This window comes from Pelobates fuscus, chromosome 1 (genome assembly GCF_036172605.1).
Source record: "Pelobates fuscus isolate aPelFus1 chromosome 1, aPelFus1.pri, whole genome shotgun sequence".
NCBI lineage: Eukaryota > Metazoa > Chordata > Amphibia > Anura > Pelobatidae > Pelobates > Pelobates fuscus.
The window spans coordinates 176611258-176631648 of record NC_086317.1 but is presented as its reverse complement, the minus strand read 5'-3'; the positions used below and the strand labels follow the sequence as shown (position 1 = coordinate 176631648).

General features: G+C 39.9%; 1 protein-coding gene across 3 annotated transcripts in view; it reads right to left on the bottom strand.

Annotated features, from left to right (window-relative positions):
- Positions 1 to 15175: 15175 nt before the first annotated feature.
- The window catches only part of CUEDC1 (CUE domain containing 1), a 191813-nt gene continuing 186597 nt past the window's right edge, over positions 15176 to 20391 (bottom strand). For all 3 annotated transcript variants that reach the window (XM_063452985.1, XM_063452990.1, XM_063452987.1), the window contains exon 11: positions 15176 to 16045. In XM_063452985.1, coding sequence (XP_063309055.1) covers positions 16030 to 16045 — 16 coding nt within the window. In that variant the 3' untranslated portion in view covers positions 15176 to 16029. The remainder of the gene's footprint in view (positions 16046 to 20391) is intronic.

Genomic DNA, 20391 nt, shown 5'->3' with positions numbered 1-20391 from the left:
ATATATTCTGTAATTCAGAACAACTAAATGAATTTATTTTTAATTACTTTCCTTAACCTGCACTAATTATGTACACATTATTATTGCAAAAACTGTAAAAAAAAACACACAAAAATTATTTTTTTTGCATATTTCTGTATTTTTTTTATAATAAATAAGCATTTATATATATATATGTGTTACATCAAATTAAAGCCCTTTCTGTCCTTTAAAAAACGGTATATAATATGTGTCGGTGCAATAAATTAGTAAAATGCAAATTGCAGTTGAACGCAAATAGCAAAAAATGCAAAAAATGCCGTTGTCATTAAGTGAAAGACAAGCTTCTGAAGCTCTGTCCTTAACCCCTTAAGGACCAAACTTCTGGAATAAAAGGGAATCATGACGTGTCAGACATGTCATGTGTCCTTAAGGGGTTAAGGGGTTAACATTATAGATACCATGGAACACAAAATAGAACACATTACACAATTCACAGCTTTTGTTTATTCCAGCTATCAGTGAAGATAAACAGATTAACTATTTTTAAAAATACAAAATTAAGTCATCAAACAGTAATATGGCAGTTACTCTCCTAATGTTTATGTTTTATGATTATCACAATGTCTAAATTGTTAACTAATCATTTTGTATGTTTAATTAGAACACAGTTGCATTATGAAGATAAATCTGGGAATTAAATATAGACATTTTGCAATCTTAACACTGGAACAACACTGCATTTGTATTAATACAATGCATTCAAAGAAACTGACCACTTATTAAATTCCCAAGAAATAATTCCCAACATATAAAAATAAATATGTCAGTTCCTAAACATTAATCTCAAGGGTAATGCGTAAACAGAGTTCACAATGACCAGCGAATAAGCTTTAATTAGTTTAGTTACTCTTATCGACCATACCTAGCTTGTACTAGGCTACTTAGATCCAGCAAAGGATTATCTTAATGCTAAAAGGATCATCTTGATGTAAAGACATTTTAGATAATTGGATCCTTCCAACTTTGTTGCAACAGTGTAGGAAAAGTCCTTTTTTTTGTTGCAATAGGGCTGTATTCCTTTGCACAAAGCAAGGTCCATAAAGACATGGCTTGATAGTGTGGAGGAACGTAAGTGACTGACACAGAGCCCTAATGTCAACCTAACTGAATTTTTTTGGGTTGAATTGAAATGCTGATCGTGAGCCAGACCTTCTCGTTCAACATCAGTACCTGGCCTCAAAAATATTCTATTGGCTGAATGGGCACAAATTCCCAAAGACGCAATACAAAATCTTGTAGAAGCATTTCAAGTAGAAAGACAGATGTTATAGTTTCAAAGGGCTGGGGGCAACTCCATATTATTGTCCATATGGTTTTGAAGTGTGATGTACAAGAAGATCATGCAGCTGTTATTGGAAATTGTCCACATACAGTTGGCATGTATTGTACCTTCCAGCAGTATGACTCTAGAGACTCACAACCAAAGCTACCTTGGAGTAAAACACAGAACCCACATGCCTTAGTTTGGCCCAATCAAAGCTCAGACCTCAATCTCTGGAAATACTTTAAATTGCAGTTTACTAATGGTTCTCCATTCAACCTGATATAACTTGGTCAAAAATCACAAATCTGGCAGAGACTTATATAAAAAGATGCAGAGCTGTATTTGCAGTGAAGTGGTTTTAACAAGTAATGATTCAAGGGGTGGATACTTCCACAACCAAAACAGTTTTTTTTTTTGTAACATTTTTATGGCAACAAATGGTAAAACATATATCGTAAAAATTCTGATAGAAAATAATTTAATTCCACAATTTAACACTCTGAATGGGTAAACATTCAAGGACAGTGAAAGTGATGTGGATAACAATGTAGCAAGTACTAAAAAGATTATAGTGTTGGGAAACTTGAAATAGTATGGTCATCTTCAAACACTTGAATAGAAGGGAAAATATCTAAGCTAACAGATGCAAAGGATACCAATGAGAACATAATGAAGGTAAAAAATAGGTCTTCGAACTATCTTTTTTGATAATATGATGTAGAGTAGATCCTTCCTATACCTATAAGTTGAGATCATTATCTTGCATCTCCATTGGAATAAAGGTGTGCTTTTTGTAAATCGTTTACTTAAACATCACGAGATAGAGAGGTCTTATACAAACTAAATTATATAAATTTACCACTTCTAATTAAGCCTCCCCATCAATGAATTCCATGGAAAAATATTCATAGTTAACCTTGCATAAAAAAATAAATACAAATTACACTAGAGCACAGATATTTATTGTAAATGGAATATTTTATAAAGCAAGGAATAAACATATTCAAGATATACAATACTAATCCCTAGAAGAGGTAAAAATAAAACCCAAACAACTAATTTCTAATTGAGAAGTAGTTCAAACCTGTTTTGCTTGATATCAAATCAAGAGAGAACATTTGAAAACCTCCTTTATAAAGTGAGAGAAATAGCATAGCTGGACCTTCTTGTAATATTTAGTCAAGGGAGTCCTGGAATAAAACCATTCGCTTGAGAATAATGTTCTGGACCAAAATGCTCTTCATTTTCCTAAAATGGCAGCCTATACCAAAATCAATGTATTAGTTATTTAGCAAGAAAAAAAAATGATCTTAAAAAATGAGATACTTGAAAGTCAGTAAAAAAAAAAAAATACCTGTGCTATTTACTTTAATCACTTTCAAGTCGACAGAGTGTAACTCAACTAAGTCATCAGATCAAGTGTACGAGCATGAATGCAGCATTTACATTAAGCACGGATAAGCCATGTGGATAATTTTGCAGTTGCCGACATTACTATTTCATCCTTATCTTGAATGTTTTATTACATTTTTTCATATTTTTTATCATTTGTAATTTTTGTATTCTTTCATTAGGACATATTTTAAGCACAGCAGTGCTATTACACTAATTGCAAAATTATTTTTAATTTATAACAATTTGATGCTTACTGAACAAATCTAAAAGTGAATTTCACATTTTTTTTTAAATCTTTCTTTTATTGAGGCATTTATAATACAGGGTACCGAATAAAGATTAGGGAATGCATTTTTTTGTACAGAGTGGGAACAAGATAACACAAGAAAGCATCTCCTATGACTGTCAGCCTCAGTTATACTAACAAGTTGAGCGATCAGTAGTAAAAGTAACGTAGCATCGTAACCACAGGCTTACTAAATATCTTTGCATTTCAGTCGTGAAGCGCGTGTTTGTATTAGCTTTTCAGCCTAGCATAGATAGGGTGACTGGGTACTTAAGGCTAACCCGTGGGCCAACATGGCGCGGTCTTGGGCTTAGTGGGCTTGTCGTCTACAGGCTTTGTTCCAAGGGTCGGTTTACATGAGTTTAATAAAATAATATGAGAACATAACATAACATACCTCACCTATACCCGTGGTGCTTTGCCTAACTAACAGTAATACAACAGTCAAATTTAAAGCATAACTGTACGTGGTATTCCGACTCCCGGCCCATGAGCTTTATATGTCTGTAAATGTATGCCTGTGAGCCATGTGGTGCGCTTATCTGTGTATCAAAGTCCCGCAAGGAGAGTCCATGCGGGCTGTTCGGGCTAGGTCCCCAGTTACCTTTGGTCGGAAGTGTCGTTGGTGGGACTTTCAGTTTGGGGGGCTAGTTCAGCCTATACCTCTGCTGGGAAGAGCAGTAGCGCGGGTTGGTATAGTGGGCATGGTGGCGCTGTCGTTTTGTACAAGCCCCCAGGGTGCAGCATGGTGCGAGTTAGCAGTGGCCGTCTTCCGGCCCCAGGTCGTGATGAAGGCCTGCACCTGTGATCCACCGACTTGGTTGCTCAGTGAGGCCGGGTCGTCCCTTCGTCGGGCGCCAGGTGGGGCTTGGGTGTTACGTCGCCGCCAGCGGCGGACAAACCTCCGGCGATGTGGTCGGTGCATTGGAGTTTGACTCCATGTGGTCTTCGGCCTGGGAAGGCGATATGGACAGCCCGCCGTAGTAGCCTCCATTAAGTAGCGGAGGCGTTGGTTTGTGGGTCGCAGTGTGGAAACCCTGCTCCTTAGCCGCTGTGGGTGTAGCCTTGGGCCTGGAAGGGAATCCTTAGGCCTGGTTAGGGTTGCACGGACTAAGCTGGGTATTCCGGACTGACCTTGAACGTCTTTTTTCCCTCCTGCGGTGCTGGGTGTCGTTTTATCACATGTTGCTTTTGTAATTGCAGCTGGTCAGGCTGGTGTTTGCGCGGGAAGCTGGTAGTTGGGTAGGTTTGAGCTGGACGATACATTAGCACTTCCAGTTTGTGCCAAAAATCTTGGAAGATTCTCTCCAATCTGGAATCATATCCCATCATGGCTTCTGCTTTGTCGAGTGCCCTTGTGGCGTTTGTCACAGCTATCTCCGTTCGGCCATGTTGGTCTCCTGTATTTAGGTCGGGACCAGATCTGTGCTGTGTGTGGTGGACGGGATATCCCCCCCGGCCCTGTGGGGGGGAAGCAGGACCCTGTGTGGTCTGATAGGCAAGGTTTGGGAGACCGGCCGAATCTCCCGCCCAGAGCCCCTGCTAGGCCACAGCCGCTCCGCTGCCGACGATCGGCACCCCGTCTTTCTGCATCGGGACACTCCAGCCATCGTCTGCGGTAGGCAAGACTCTGTTTGGGTCGGTTCTCGTGCGGTGGGAGCCCCTGTAAGTCGCTTGGGAAGGTAGGTTAGATGGGAGCTCCCACGAGTTGCGACCGTCTGCCATGCTGGTCAGGCCCCGCCCCCTTCACATTTTAAGCTAAAAAAAAAAAAAAGAATATTTTGAAGAATATATTGGAAGAATATTTTCCAAATGATCTGTTTTAGCTCAGCCATTTCATTTTCAGACTAATCAAATTTTAATGAATAACCCAGACTGTGCACGGTTTATATTGATTGGTAATAATGTAGCTTGGCGTACATTGTCCGTTTAGTAAACTGCTATAACTTTTTATTATTATTACATACTATTAGTATTATTATGGACAACTATCTAAGGGCTGGAACTTTCTCCCATTTTCTTTATTAAAATGGACAAAAGTTGTTTGACCTTTTCCTTCCCTCGCTCTGGGATAGTGATTGGTTGATCTTACAATATATCAATTGTGTCAATTATTTCCCAACATTTATATGTAATGTATGGATTTTAACTTCAAATATTGCCATGACTTGTCTAAAATGATGTCTAATATAGAGCAAGATGAATTTGAAATACTGTGGTATGAAGTTAACCCTAGGTAATACAGATGCTTACTCGTGGGAAGAACAGATACTCCTTGAATTTCAACATCCCAGTTTACAGCTCCTGATCACCAGATACTCGATAATTCTTCTTGTGCTTGCGATTTCATAGACATCATACTTTTCTTCTTCCTATCTGCATGGTCTGGGGAAATCGATACATACATATTTACCTCTGGTCAGTGTCAGAGTCCAAAGTATCTTGCCAGACAGTCCATGTGAACTAAGTCTCATCAGAGTGCAACAGGTTTCAATATGAATCAGTTACTCTATACTATACATCTCCATTCAGCTCAGCTGGTCCATGGCAATAATAATTTCAAAGAGAGTTAGCAAAGCAGGATGAAAAGGACTCTGGAATATATCCATAAAGGAAGTTGTAATACCTCAAGCAATCTTCCGCAGTGGCCCTAGTGTCTTCAAATGACATTTTCCAGGGAAAGATGCTACATCAAACAAACATATTTAACAGAAGAGACCTCTGTTGAGTAAGTCCAAAAGAATAAAGAATTCCATCTGAAAAAGGTAGATTATTGTAGCAGGATGTTGACATTGAAGCACCACCAGAATGCTCCAAATAGAAAAAAGCACTACCACAGACTTAACACCCAATAATTTGTGATGCTACCCGGAGTATTATACAAGTTAATGCAAAGTTCCCTGGCAAAGGACATGATGCATGCATCCTCTGATTCATCTATGCCTTAACCATATTGGAGGATGGCTGCTTGGTAAGTGATGTTCACATGAAGTATATATTTTTTACATGTGTAACTATAGTAACACTCTGTTCCCTTGGCAGGTGATTCTGGCTATCCCTGCAGGGGTACAACAGCTGCCATGAACACATCTATGGCCTACTCAAATTCTTTTTTTTTTTTTTTTTTATTCTTTATTTTGGTTGTGCATTTGTGAAGATTACAAACAAGCATTCTGTAAGTCACAGCAACATGGGCAAGCTTCAGTACAATATGTCTAGAACTGAAAGTGACATTTGAGGAGCATGCACATTTTTTATATGTATATTCAAACAAGCTTTAACTATTTAGTTGCAGCTGAAAAGTCCCGCTAGGCATAAGATAATGATGACGAGTAACACAAAATTTAAATAATTAGTATAATATGGTAGCTTAGACTATGCGGTTAGGTACAGGAGACTTGTTACAAATTGCAATGGGCATCAGGAGGGAGATTATCTGGCATGACAAGTTTTTTATCTATAGCCCAGCATGGCCATTAAAATAAAATAAGAAAAAAAATAAAAAAATATTAGGTACACATGTCGGCGCAATGAGGGCATGCTTTGAGGGATACATGTTGAGTATATGCACCAGTTAGCGGCACATTATTGGGTAATAAGCAGGATAATATATATATAAGAGCACAGTGGTTAGATTAACGTGGCAGGGAACTAGTTAAGGTATCGTTATACTGTGCAGTGCTAGCCTGTTATTAAGGTGCATGTCTGCTGAACATATGAAGATTTTCAGACTTCATGTTACCCTCAGCTGCGCAATATATAGGCATGCAATGACTAGATAGTGGTCTAAACATTAAGTGGTGGCAGAGCAAATAGGCGCAGGACCAAACATAAAACATTGCTATGTATTATGCAGCGGTTTCATGTTTTGTCACTGCGTTTGGGCTTGCAGGAGCGTATTTCGCCTCTGAGTCAGTTCGGTCCGCTCAGCCAACACTTGCTCTGGGGGTCCTGCTGGCGGGCCAAGAATAGTACAATTAAAGGCGTAGCTTGTACTTCAGCAGTTCTCCGCAGGGCGAACCGCTATGGCCCAGAGAGAGCCGCGTCAAGGCCCCCTGTTCACACTTCAGCCGATGCCTGTTCTGGGCAAGCTACCATCCTGCAGTATGGTGCTATGGAGACATCTGTGTGCTTCAATCACTTGTGGCAAATTGGTAGAATGAGCGGTCAGTCCATGCAGAATGTGCAGTGCTTCCCATTGCTCTGCAGCTCTCACACTGAACACCGCTCGTGGTTTGTTGTTGACCTGCTTCTGTGTTGTGCCATGTGATGGTCGTTTCTGGTGCTGCCGGCGCGGTCCGTGCCGTAGGTTCGGAGTGCACAGGAGTCCTGCAGACAGCCGGAGAGGTCCAGCCTTAGTTCCCCGCATCACTTTTCGCGGTTTAGCCTTGCGCTGGAGCGTTTTGCAGGCGCTGTTGCGTCTTCCCCGCGGGAGCCCCCTTCGGGTGTGAGCTTTGTGCTTTTTCTCTACCTGGTGTGGGCGTCTCTCAGGTAAGTGGCTGCTTGTCTGCTGTGTGGCATGTTGTAATGCCCGGCTTTCCAGTTTGTGCCAAAAGGCCCTGAGGACAGCCTCCAACCTGGTCTGTAGATCAGTGTGGGGATCCCGAGGGCTGGAGGGACACGTGGCGTCCGCCATGACAGGAGGTTCTGTGGGATGATTGCTGCCCTGCTTGGTTCCGCCATCATCACTCTCCTTGTGTGAGTAGTTCTCCTGGGGTGGACCTCGATCACCCCCGACGGTCCAAGGGGGGGGGTAACGTGGCTCTTGCCTCACGGGAGCCGCTGCCAGGCAGCACCGAGTCGGGAGATCGGCCGCCTCTCCCGCCCGACGCATACCAGGCCGCATGTTTTCACCGGTGCAGCAGTTGGGCTTCCAGCCGGTCACCGATCCTACCTGCAAGTCCAGGCTAGGTCAGGAGGTGGAGTAGGCTCCTGCTGTCGCTTTGAGTGGGCTGTAAGGGGCTAAATTTCTCGTTAGATTGCACGCTTTTGGAGGAGCCCCTTAGAAACACGACTCTCCGCCATGGCTCGGCCTACTCAAATTCTGATTCAGGTTTTTGGATAGGTCTGGGAGAGCTCTACATTATTATCCCCAAAAAGTCTGATATCAAATTATCTTGTTACTGCATATTATTGCTGTTGGTTTCAGGCTTCTGGGGTACAGGCATCTATAATCATTTGGAGATGCTATGTCACAGGAACACGAATAAGAAAATAGGAGAGCTATAAAAAACAGGGATAAAGTTATACACATGTAATTCACATTATCTGTCTAGCTCTGGTATTTGTGAAATTTGATTTGTATTGGAAATACAAATTAAATCGACTTTGTATTTAATTTAAACCTGAGATACGTATTGGAAAGGATTTAAGACACATTTTTTGGTTCTCTCACATTTGTATGCATTTTTCAAAGAGGTAGTTAAAAAGCTTCTACAAGCCCTTCCATTCTTTCCCAGAACAGATGAGAAAATCAGAGCCATCTCATTAAAAAAAAAAAAAAAAAAAAAAAAAGCGCGTTGCAGACCAGCTACACATGCGTTGTGGTACTTCATCACATAATGGATACATAAATTCCAAACTTTAGTGAGCTTAAGTGGTGGTTCTCAGGAGTCTGTCCTGAGACCATTTCTATTCAACATATTTAGAAATGTGCTTGAAATAGGCATTGAAAGTCAGCTGTCTGTGTTTGCAATTGACACAAAACTATGTAATGTAATACTAAGTGAGCAGGATATTACTTTGCTGCAGAGGGATTTAGACAGATGAGGGAAGTGGGCAGTCAAATGGCAGATGACACTTCATATAAATCAATACAAACGTTTTGCACTTTATGGTTAAGAATGCACAAGCAACTTATGCCCTAAACAGTAGGGAGGCAAACCCCTCTGAAGGATTTTGGAATTGTTATAGACCGCAAACTAGGGAACAATGTCAATCAGCAGTTGCCATGGCAAGTAAGGTATTGACATGTATAAATAGTGGTATTAATACAGGATGAAAATTTAATATTGTGTCATTAAAAATCAATGATAAAACCACACTTGGCATATGCAGTGCAATTTTGGGCAAGATCATGGCACTAATATAAGAACAGAGGCGTGCTACATAATAAATAAGGGGAATGGAAGATTTTAGTTATGAAGAAAGAAATTTAAATCTGTTTACTTTACAAAGACAGTGACTCATAGGGGCTATGATAACAATACAAACCATTGTCTTGAAATCAATTCATAAATAGGACTATATATAGGACAAATTATAATTAATATGACTGGAATAAAGGAGATTTAGTCAAGGGCAAAAATGGTTCTTTACAGTTAGAACAATAAACATGTGGAATAATCTGTCTGAAGAAGTGGTTTTATCAGACAGTACAGATTTTTTTAAAGCGAGACTTGAGGAATACTTGCAAATAACACAATATACAGGAACATAATTTTGAATATGTGGGGCAACCACTTCTTGTGTTCAAGGAGAGGTCCAACCGCCATTCTGGGATCAAGAAGAAATTCTCATAGTTTACAGAAAAAATTGGAAAAAGCTTAAATTTTTTTTATGACTGCTTTTGAATCAACAGCAGAAACAGATGTGAGAAAGGCTGAACTTGATGGACACAAGTATGTTTTCAGCTATGTAACTATATAAAGTAATACAGTATGATTGGGAGGTCACTTCTCTACACATGGATTTGTTTCATTTCAAGGACTGAGGAGCCGCGTAATAGATGAGATTCAGTTTGATAAGGGCAAAGTTATATAAGCAGTGGAGATAGGGATATTGTTTGAAGATCATTGGACTAATTATGAATAATGTACTAGACAACAATTCTTCCTTACCTTTTAAAACTCTTATTCAATCCAATAATATTTGGCTATAATTTAGTTTTATTTTGTTTTAAAGCTTGCTAACACTGTAGTCACAAAAACAATGTTAGCTTAATGAAGCAGTTGTTGTGCATAGATCATGCCTCTGATGTTTCACTGCTATTTAGGAGTTACATCATGTTTGTTTGTTTATGCAGCCCTAGCCACACCTCCCCTGGCTGTGACTGACACAGCCTGCATGGTTTCATTTCCAATCAGATGCAACTTACGTTAAAAGTTTTTTTTTTTTTTTTTATCTCCTGCTCTGTAAATTGAACTTTAATAACACACTGGAGGAGCAGGAGATAAATTCTAACTTAAACAGAATTTCCAACAAAGGAAGTGTAAACATTAGATAACTCTTTGCAGGAAGTGTTCAGGAAGTCTGTGTAAGTCACATGCAGGGAGGTCTGAATAGGACTGCATAAACAAAGTGATTTAACTCCTAAATAGCGGAGAATTGTGCAGAGAGACTGCAGGGGCATGATCTATACACCAAAACTGCTTCATTAAGCTAAAGTTAAGCTAAAGTTGTTTTGATGAAAGTATCCCTTTAAAGGGACTCTCCAGTCCCAGGAAAACAAAACCCTTCAGTGACTTACCTGTATCCAGTTATGCTGGTTCAGGGTCCACCCACGCTTCTCCCCGGCCGATGTCATCCGGCGGGGGAGACCTATTGCGCATGCGCGGCAATGCCCTCTAGTGGCTTTCTAGACAGCCACTAGAGGAGGAGTTAACCCTGCAAGGTAAATATTGCAGTTTATGAAAACTGCAATATTTACAGTTGCAGGGTTACGGGTAGTGGGAGTTGTCACCCAGACCACTCCAATGAGCAGAAGTGGTCTCGGTGCCTGGAGTGTTCATTTAAGGTTAAAATAGCTGAACTGGAAAACGTCTCTATGTAAGCTAGCTCAGCTATTGTGGTCTACTATGTAAAATTTTATTTAAAGTCACTTTGAACTCCCAACAAATTTCACTTTAGAGAATAACCCTGCCTTTTTCCTGCTCCGTTAATTGCATGCTAATGTAAAGCAGTCTCCTTTGTGAGGTTAGCTAAAGACAAAAGAAATCAAAACTTCACAAGAAGGAACAAGAATTCTTTCAAAACACAGAGAATCACAATTTCGGGAGCATTTTATCTTATATAATTTATTCATATGATTTCTAAAAGACGCAGTATTTAATTAATGTAATATATTACTAATACATATTTCCACATTCGTTTTTCTAGTTTTCAAATGTGATTATTGCATTATTGCATATGAGAAGCATTTAATTGGACACTGCCCAACATGAACTAGGAACTGAGTGCTAGGCAAAAAGGGGCTTGATCATCTTAGCTGTAGAACCTGAAGAGGTAGAAATTTACTGAATTTTAGAAAAATATTTTTTGAAAAACTTATAAATGCATTTCATATTTTTAACTTCCCTGTTTAAACATACACATTAACCTGCTGGTACTAAAGGTACAGGCTACAAAAGCAATACATGATATTGAAGATACTGGTTATAAAGAAATGTTAACAAGATTGCAATATTTATTTACAGGAACAGTGCAAGCAGTTCTCTGCTAACCTGTTCGTTAACAGCACTGTACAAGTTTATCGATGAGACGATAGGAATGGGTTCATTACTAAAAATAATATTAAAGGTTCTAACAGATTTAGTAGATATTCTTAAAAATGGTCTTGATGGTTTTTGGTACATCATGACATTCAGGACTAAATTAGTCAATATGTAGTGTAATAATAACTTGTTGATCCAAGAAGGAAATGACTGCGTCCTTGGAGCCAAGAAGGCTTCTCCCCCCACCCCCCCTTTTTGCGCAGTTGGCACTTGTTTTAGCTAATGGCTGCCGGTGATGATCCGAAAAGACAGACATTCCTGTGGATCTTTCTACCTGACATTGACACAACTATTGCTCAAGAAAATCTTTATTGGAATGGGTTGGAAACTTAAAACCAGAAAATTAATATAAGGCAAGCAAAATAAATTAATGCTAAGTTAAATCTACCCAACAGACCCACCAGGTGGGGATCAAACCTTTAGGATCTACTATGTTTTAGGGAGGTATGTAACGATTACTCCCAATGTATTCAAAGGAAAAGGGAAGTGACATACCTCCACCTGAGTACTATAGATAGAAAAAAAATACTATATCACCACTTAGTGAATAGTGAATACTAGTGAAAATATACTTATCTCAATATGCAAGTAAGACAGCCTCCCAGGTCATTACCCGGAATAAATGACCTTTACATAGCAAAATACAAAACAATGGAAAATAGCGCTCAAGGGTGCCTCCCCAGGTAGTAGTGGGGGGCTAAAGTGTTCCTCCAGTTGCTCCCAGGATGTAGATACAAAACAGGACCTCTGCTGTTTTATATTTTATATACACCTTTTATTGTTGGGTGAATATTCACCCAACCTCTGCTGTTTTATATTTTATATACACCTTTTATTGTTGGGTGAATATTCATCCTTAATAAAGCCGTTGAATTTATCCTGCCATCCTTGAAGTCCTGTTTTGTATCTACATCCTGGGAGCAACTGGAGGAACACTTTAGCCCCCCACTACTACCTGGGGAGGCACCCGTGAGCGCTATTTTCCACGTAACCTTGTGAGTGCATTTCATGAATATTAATTGATTTCTTTAAACTGAATTACACTATGTATTTTTTTGTTTTTAAATTTTAGATCTTTCAGCCGTATCCCAAATCTATCTGGTTGTTTTGTACTCCACCTGAGTACTGTCTTCCAGCACATATAAATTAAACAATAGGCAGTTCTTTTTAACCATCACTAGATGTCAGTGTTTTATAAGAAACATGTCAGCAACATTGGGATCCAGAATATAATTGCTCCTTACTCTATAATATATAGTATAGGAGCAATAAAATGTAAAGAAACACTATAGTGTCCCTATGTCTCTGTGCAATGAAAGAGTTAAAACCCCTTTTTACGGGGGCCGAGCCTGCCTCGCACCGGAGCAGCCACCATATCTAAAAACTCCGACAGCCTGGAGAACAATCCGGGCGATATCAGCTGAACGAAGACCCATCGGCTGATATAAAGAGCGGACATCATTCCAGGGCATTCTGCTGAACCTGCAGATGCCTTTCTTTCATGCCCACGCTTGATTCCTCTCCGTTCACAAAATGTTGCATCAGAGGTATATCTGCTAGATGACAGAAGTAGAACTAAAAACATAAAAATAAGGGGGGTCCCAGAATCCGTACCTTTGGAAGAACTACCTCATTTCATAAGATGCCTAGTGGCCTCACTCTTATCCCCATAACAAGCAAAGCACTTCTCTTTTGATGGCGTATAAAGGATCGCCTAGCTCCAAATGTAGCATCTCGCAACGTCATCTTAAGATGCCAAACGCTTACAGATAAAATGGCCCTAATGGCTGCTATCAAAGGTAAAACACCTTACAACTTTGAAATGTACCAAATTGCCTTTTTCCAGGACTTGAGCAGAGCCACAGTACTATGACGCAAAGCATGCAGCCTATCACCACCACCCTACAAACCGCAGGTGGACAACCCCTAGATCGTTATGGGTAACAAAAGACGTGGGGTCTACAAGGTCTCTAAACCAGGAGAGGATCCTGCCTTGCTTGCCACTCTTTTTTTTTTATATATTTAAATGTTAATATCTAGTGCACTCTCCGTTCGTCCAGCATTTATCTCAGTGATGCTGAGGCTTTACCTACCCAATGACAGAATTATCCAAGCCTAAGCCACCTATGTTTTACATGTCAGCTCCAGTGACGTACAACCCCAACAATGCCCTCGTGGGATTGAGAAAGGCCAGCATAGGAGCAAGCAGATGGTATGATAGGTGTAACTCCTACAAACAGGTACCACATAGACTCTACCTGATGCAGACCACCGCCCTCGCTCTTAAATCCCTAGCCTGTCCATAGCAGACCACCACCACACTAGCCTAACACTTGACCATGCCGAGTCTATAGAACCAACTAATCTATCCCTAGACATGACCTAATACACAATTTGACGCCCAAGGCTACTAGCTACTATACATCTTGAAATAGACAGTCCTAAGCCAAGCGTAGTCTTCCTCGACACCACCAGCATGACTTGTCTATGCAACCACATGCACTGCCACACCATGCCTAGCTAATTTCAGAAATTAAGCACATAATACTGAACAGACCCTTACGACTGCCTAATCCATTACATAAAAGTGCAATCTATATGCCATGCAAACTTCTGGCCCTATTATTTGCCTGTCCATTTGTTATTCTGTTGTATGGCATTAAGAATGTGTTATGACTTATCTTCAGGCACTGAAAATGAAAATAAAGAATAAAAACAAACAAAAAAAAAAAAACATAAAAATCTTTTTACACTGAGCAGATTCCCTTTCAAACCCACCTGATTCCTCCGCCATTGTACTCTAATGCGCGTGCATCGGATCTTACCCATAGGAAAGCATTGATCCTTGAATGCTATCCTATGGGGCTTTTCCAAGATGGCGGACGTCAAATTACCAAAAACGTCTAGCATCATTTCACAGAGTTAAACTCTGTGAAACTGCAGGAAGCGCTTCTATTGGCTGTCTGTAAGACAGCCACTCGATGCAGCCATAACCTTGTAATGTAAACATGCAAAACTGCAATGTTTTGCATTGTGGGGTTAAGGGGACAAGGACACTGTACCTAGACCACTTCAATGCCTATAGTGTCCCTTGAAAGCCAGCATTCAAAACTCACTAACGTCTGTATGCTATTTATTTGGGATCAATATTTTTAAAATTTCTCCTTTGTGCTGTTCATTATTTTTGGAGATTCTAAATTATTAGTTAATGTATACTTTGCTTAATTTGGTTTCATAGGGCCTATGAATACATGAAATGGTAAATTAAATAAATCTTCATATTTATATCAGAAATAGGAATTAACTGCTTAGCGTTACCAAAAATGACATTTGGACCTTCATGTTAGTTTAGAACTTATAGTTTCCCTATTATTCAAGTATTTCATGAAGATAATTGTGATATAGTTAATACTTTCCCAACGCCTTTCTCATTTAGATTTTTTGGGGGGGCAGAGGGGAGCATGTTAATTAAAAATGTTTGGTTTTATTCTCAATAAAAGTATTACATATAGCAAAAATCAGTGCATGGATTTTTAAAAATATTTCAAAACTAGGAAAAGAACGAACAACAAACGCAAAGTTATGTCACTGAAGGGAAATTAATATCTAGAAGACTAACAAAAAAAATCTAAATTTCAGAAATAAATGGTTAACTGTGTGAAAAACTGTTAATACGATTTTCTATTTTGCTTAAGTTCTCAAAATGTTGGTCTATTTAGGTGCAAAAGAGATTTGCTGAGTAATGAATACAGGAGTTTTGCAATATCGACGTTTTGCTTTTCTTCTTAGTGCTTAGCATTTCTATCTTATAGGAAGCTTACATTTTTTTATGTAAGGAATTTGTAAGGACCAGTTTTATCTTTATTTTTATTTTTTTTACATCTTATTTGGTGCCTATATTTGACTTTTGAAAAAGAGGCAGCTGCATAATCTAAAATCATTAAATAAGTAAGATATGCATATGTATACAATCACAGAATCATTCTGCTGGTTTTGGCCAAGATAAGTCTTGTATAGTACATACATCACAAAGCACAAGATTACCATATGTAGTACAGTTGCTTATTCCATGAGTAGACTGTTAAAACGTAACGCTAAAGCACTCTATTTGAATTCACTTTTTAAATGTGTGAAAATTAGAAGATGGACCTGTGAAACTATTTGAAACATTCATTATAGCATACTGACAAATTTAAATGAGAAAAGTGACCAGTTTGAAGAAATACAACTTTCTAGTACATATAGGTAATCAAAGAATAAAAATGTAATCTTTTCAGTTTCATAAAAAAACACTATAAGACAAAGTACTTTAGTTTATGTAATTTCAAACGACTCAACTACAATGTATGTAATATGACTATGGTTCAGAAGACTGGCTGTTATCTAATTTTTAAATAGGTGGCTAAAATTGTGCTTTTTAAAAATTCCTCTTCTGAAAGATGTGAAAAACAGCAGCGTAAAAGCCAATGCCGCTACTACTTCATTTTCTTGGTTTCAAGACTCGAGTTTCACAAACGATCAAACAATGCTTCAATTTCCCACATGATCTGCTATGGAAGTTCATACCTGCAAAGAAAAAAAGTGCTGTTATGGCCAAAATCTGGTAACAGAAATAAATCTACACTGAGACATTTCATATATCTATATACATACACACGCACGCACGCACGCACTTTAAGGCAATAGGCTTGTATTTGTGGGAGGAGTTCAAAACTATCGTTATCCGATATAAACCCCAATCACCCTCTTACCTGGGCAGTCCAGGTGATACATTACAGAGGTTATCACTTTGACTTCTGGTTCAGCTCTTCGAGCCAAAAAACTTTTCTGAAATTACTTTGTTCTAGTGGTGGTACCTTCCTCCAAATCTCTGTGCCGACAGCTGCCTCCATCCGCTTCGGAGCCCGCTGCCATTCGCTACCTGGATCCAGTCTCGCATTATTTTTTCAGGTAACGTGACGTGTCAATCTCTCGCTGTTGGGGTTTCCCCCAGTTTTCTATTTCCACGAATGTGTGTTCGAGTTCGGCTCAAATAGGAGCTTTCGTGCCTTACCGGCGTTTCATTGGTCTCAGACTTTCGCATTATTTTGTTTCCCCCCCCGACGTTACTATAACCGACCGTTTGCATAGTAATTTCACTTTGGTATGGTTCTAGTTGTTTGCCACATTCCCCTATTGCATCCGTATACTTAAGCCTTGATGTTTGAGTTTTTGAGCTCAGGTCAAGGGGAACATTAGACTATTAATTTGTAGTTTATTTTCATTCAAGTTCCTTCTGAAAGTTCGAGCATTGCTCAGTTCGGGAGGAACTTCCAGTTAATTTAGGTAATTGTGGAGTACATTCATTCGGCACTTTGGTGCCATATATACTAAATTGGTAATTTACTATTGAATAAATTTGTGTTTAGTTTATTTTGGTATTCATTTCGCATCGTTTACAATTCTTGTTCTCGATTTCGGGATTTAGGTTCCTATTCTCTGATTGTTCAATTCACTATTTGAGTGGTTCATCTACTAAAATGAGTTTCCTGGCTGGTTTAAAATTGTACTTTAATCACTTTGCATACATGACAGTTTTGTTAGTCATTATTATTAAACAAAGTATATTATTCGCTGGTGGGTCAACACTAGCTTGTTTAATATGTCTCCACAGTATTTCTTTTTACAAACTGTTCACTGTTTTATACTTTTGTCCACGTATTCGTTAAATCGGGCAGATGTTTTATTCTTATTAAAACCATTTATATATGCATGTCTGGCCTGCTAGTTATGGAATTACGAATTCTATGTACAATTGTATTTATCTGCAATAATCTCTAATAGGCATCATAAGCCAGGCCCTTCGCGGCCATCCCAGCATTTGTCACAAGCCATTCATCATTTCCATACTGTTTATCATAAGGTATTTATGGTTCCGTTATTTCAATGTAAAACTTTTAACATACTGGAGGCATCACTCTGCCTTATTCCTCATGTTGGGTCACAGATTTATCCTAGCATTTACGCAAATTATACGCCCATCATTCCTTGGGGGTTGGCGTGAGGCTTGCCACTTTTAGTTTGACCCTCGTATGGTACACGATAAGCATATGTTAACAGACAGAAGCTTATAAGTTATGGCTTCAGTTATATACGATCCCCTGGAGGCAGTTCAATTCAAGGTTAAAATGTCAATTTACCCATCTATTGCTCCTGTTTAGAATCGATTCTAAACTTACCAGCTATTAGAAATTTTAACTTTTCCTCAGGTACATTCAGTTCCCTCAGTGACACTTTAATGTTACTCCCCTTTGTTATTATTATACTCATAGGTATACATATTACTTTTACTCATAGGTCTCTATAAGAAATTCCCACTTCTTAGGAGAAGTATTCTTCTGACCACCTTTTGGTATGTGGATTGTCGTCTTTTTTCCCCCACTTTCTATATTGAACAAATCCATAAATAGAAAACGACTTATTGATCTTTCGGCTCCTCATTCTTCACACACACCGAGCATAAATTCACTTATCCCTGCTGAAGAATAATCTCTCTATTACGCCACTGTTACGCCAATTTGCACATGGGTAAGCACGCTTGGCTAAGCAAAACAGGCATCTCTAATGCATTCAAGTTGCTTCTGATCCACCCGTCCCTGTGGCATATTCACGATGTTCAGTAAAGGGAAAATTATTACTTTTACACTAGACTTTCTATTAGTTCCGCGAGCAGCCCGAAATGGTTTGAAATTTTTGCAGAAATGCTCTGTTGGCTGCTTCTTAATGTTGTGCAAGGTCCCACGGCGATTCACTACATCAAAGACTTTCTATTGGTGGAAACAGGTACATAGACACCCCAAGGCATTTTAGGCACCACAGCTCTTTTTCCCACTTTAGGCCCTACCACCAGTTTGGTGTTTCTGGGTATCATCTTGGACACTGTGGCATTTCAGGCAAGCCTCCCTGACGAGAAGCTGGTACGCATCAGAGAGGAGAAGGATCAATTCCTGCGGGTTAGCTCTTGGAGATCTTCAGTTTTAATTGGGGTCAATTAATGATGAAAATCATCCTGCACGATAGGGCATTCATTTTTCAGGCTTCTTTGTCTCCTACCCAGCTTGTCTGATGGTGCCAAAGTTCTCCTCAACCCCCCAGCCAGAGCTAGTTTATGCATGTGGCAACATTTTCTGATATCTTGGAATGGTATTTCTATGTTTATTCCACCTCTTTCTGACTTATCACCCTTTATCATGTCTGACGCAGCAGCCTATACAGGGTTTACTGCAGTTTTTGGGAAGCTTTGTTTCAGATACTCTTGGCCTGTTGAGGCCCTCTCCTTGACGGCCTTCAAGGAGACCTCCACCCTGTTCGAAATCTATCCCATAGTGGCAGCTGCTCACATTTGGTGTCATCTTTGGACAGGCAAGAGCCTCCAAAGCACACACAGAAGAGAAAATAGCACAGTCAGTAAAAGAAGGGGGATACATTTTTTAGATACATAAATGAGAAAAGGAAAGTAGAACAAGGATTAGTTAGATTAAAAATAAAAGAAGGAATGTATGTAGAAGAGGATAAAGGTCTAGCGGATTGCCTCAATGAATATTTTTCTTCAATATTTACAGATGAAAATGAAGGAAAGAGGCCTCAGTTAGGAAAAAGGACAAATGGGTCATTTGTTACATGTGAGTTTACAGAGGAAGAGGTTCTATTTCAACTGTCAAAAGTAAAGACAAATAAGTCGATGGGGCCTGATGTGATACACCAAAAGTTATTAAAAGAGCTTAGTGGTGTACTGTCAGGATCGGGACAGGGGTCCAACACGCAGAGTACAAACAGTAGCCAGATACGTATACCGGACCTTAGAATGGCCGGACTAACGTAAATAGTACAGTATAGAATGGTCAAAGACAAGCCGAGGTCGAGGGTAACAGAAGACAGGTAAGCGAGAGACAAGCCGAATCAAGGGTAACAGAGAATAGCAGAGTAAGGTAAACAAGCCGGGTCAAAACCAAAAGGGATAATAGAATACACAAGCACTGAGTGACTAGAACAAGCTAGAACCACGACAGGGCAATGAGCTAATGAAAGAAGCTCTGTTAAATACCCTGTTCAGAGCAGTAACCACGCCTCCGAGGCATCCTGATTGGTCCTGCAGCAATTGACTGACAGGTCGTTCCGGGGGAGTGTCCTGATGACTACTTCCTGCCTAGATGCTGTAAAAGGCAGTCACTCCCTCGCGGCCGGCCTAGCATGACCGGATAGACCGCGGGGAAGGGAGCCATCAGACCGTCTGGATGGAGGAACATCTAAGTCTCTACCTCTTTCGGAGGTAGAGACCACAGATACCCTGACAGTACCCCCCCTCTCAGATACGCCCACCGGGCGGAATGAACCGGGACGAGATGGGAAGCGAGAGTGATACGCCCTGCGGAGACGGGGAGCATGAACATCCTCCTGAGGTACCCAACTCCTCTCCTCAGGACCATATCCCTTCCAATCAACCAGATATTGTACTCTCCCCCGGGAGATTCGAGAATCAATAATAGAGTTAACCTCATACTCCTCCTGACCCTCAACCTGAACGGAGCGAGGAGGGGCTATTGTGGAGGAAAATCTGTTACATATGAGTGGTTTCAGCAATGAAACGTGAAACGAGTTCGGGATGCGTAAGGTATTAGGAAGAGCTAAACGATACGCAACTGGATTGATACGGGTCAGCACCCTGTAGGGTCCAATATAACGAGGAGCGAACTTCATGGAGGGCACTTTTAAACGGATGTTCCTCGTGCTCAACCATACCCTATCACCTGGAACAAAGACCGGAGCCGCCCTTCTACGTTTATCAGCGTGTTTCTTGACCAACATAGAGTTGTGCACAAGGATTTGTCGAGTTTGATCCCACAACTTCCTCAAATTGGCAACATGAACATCAA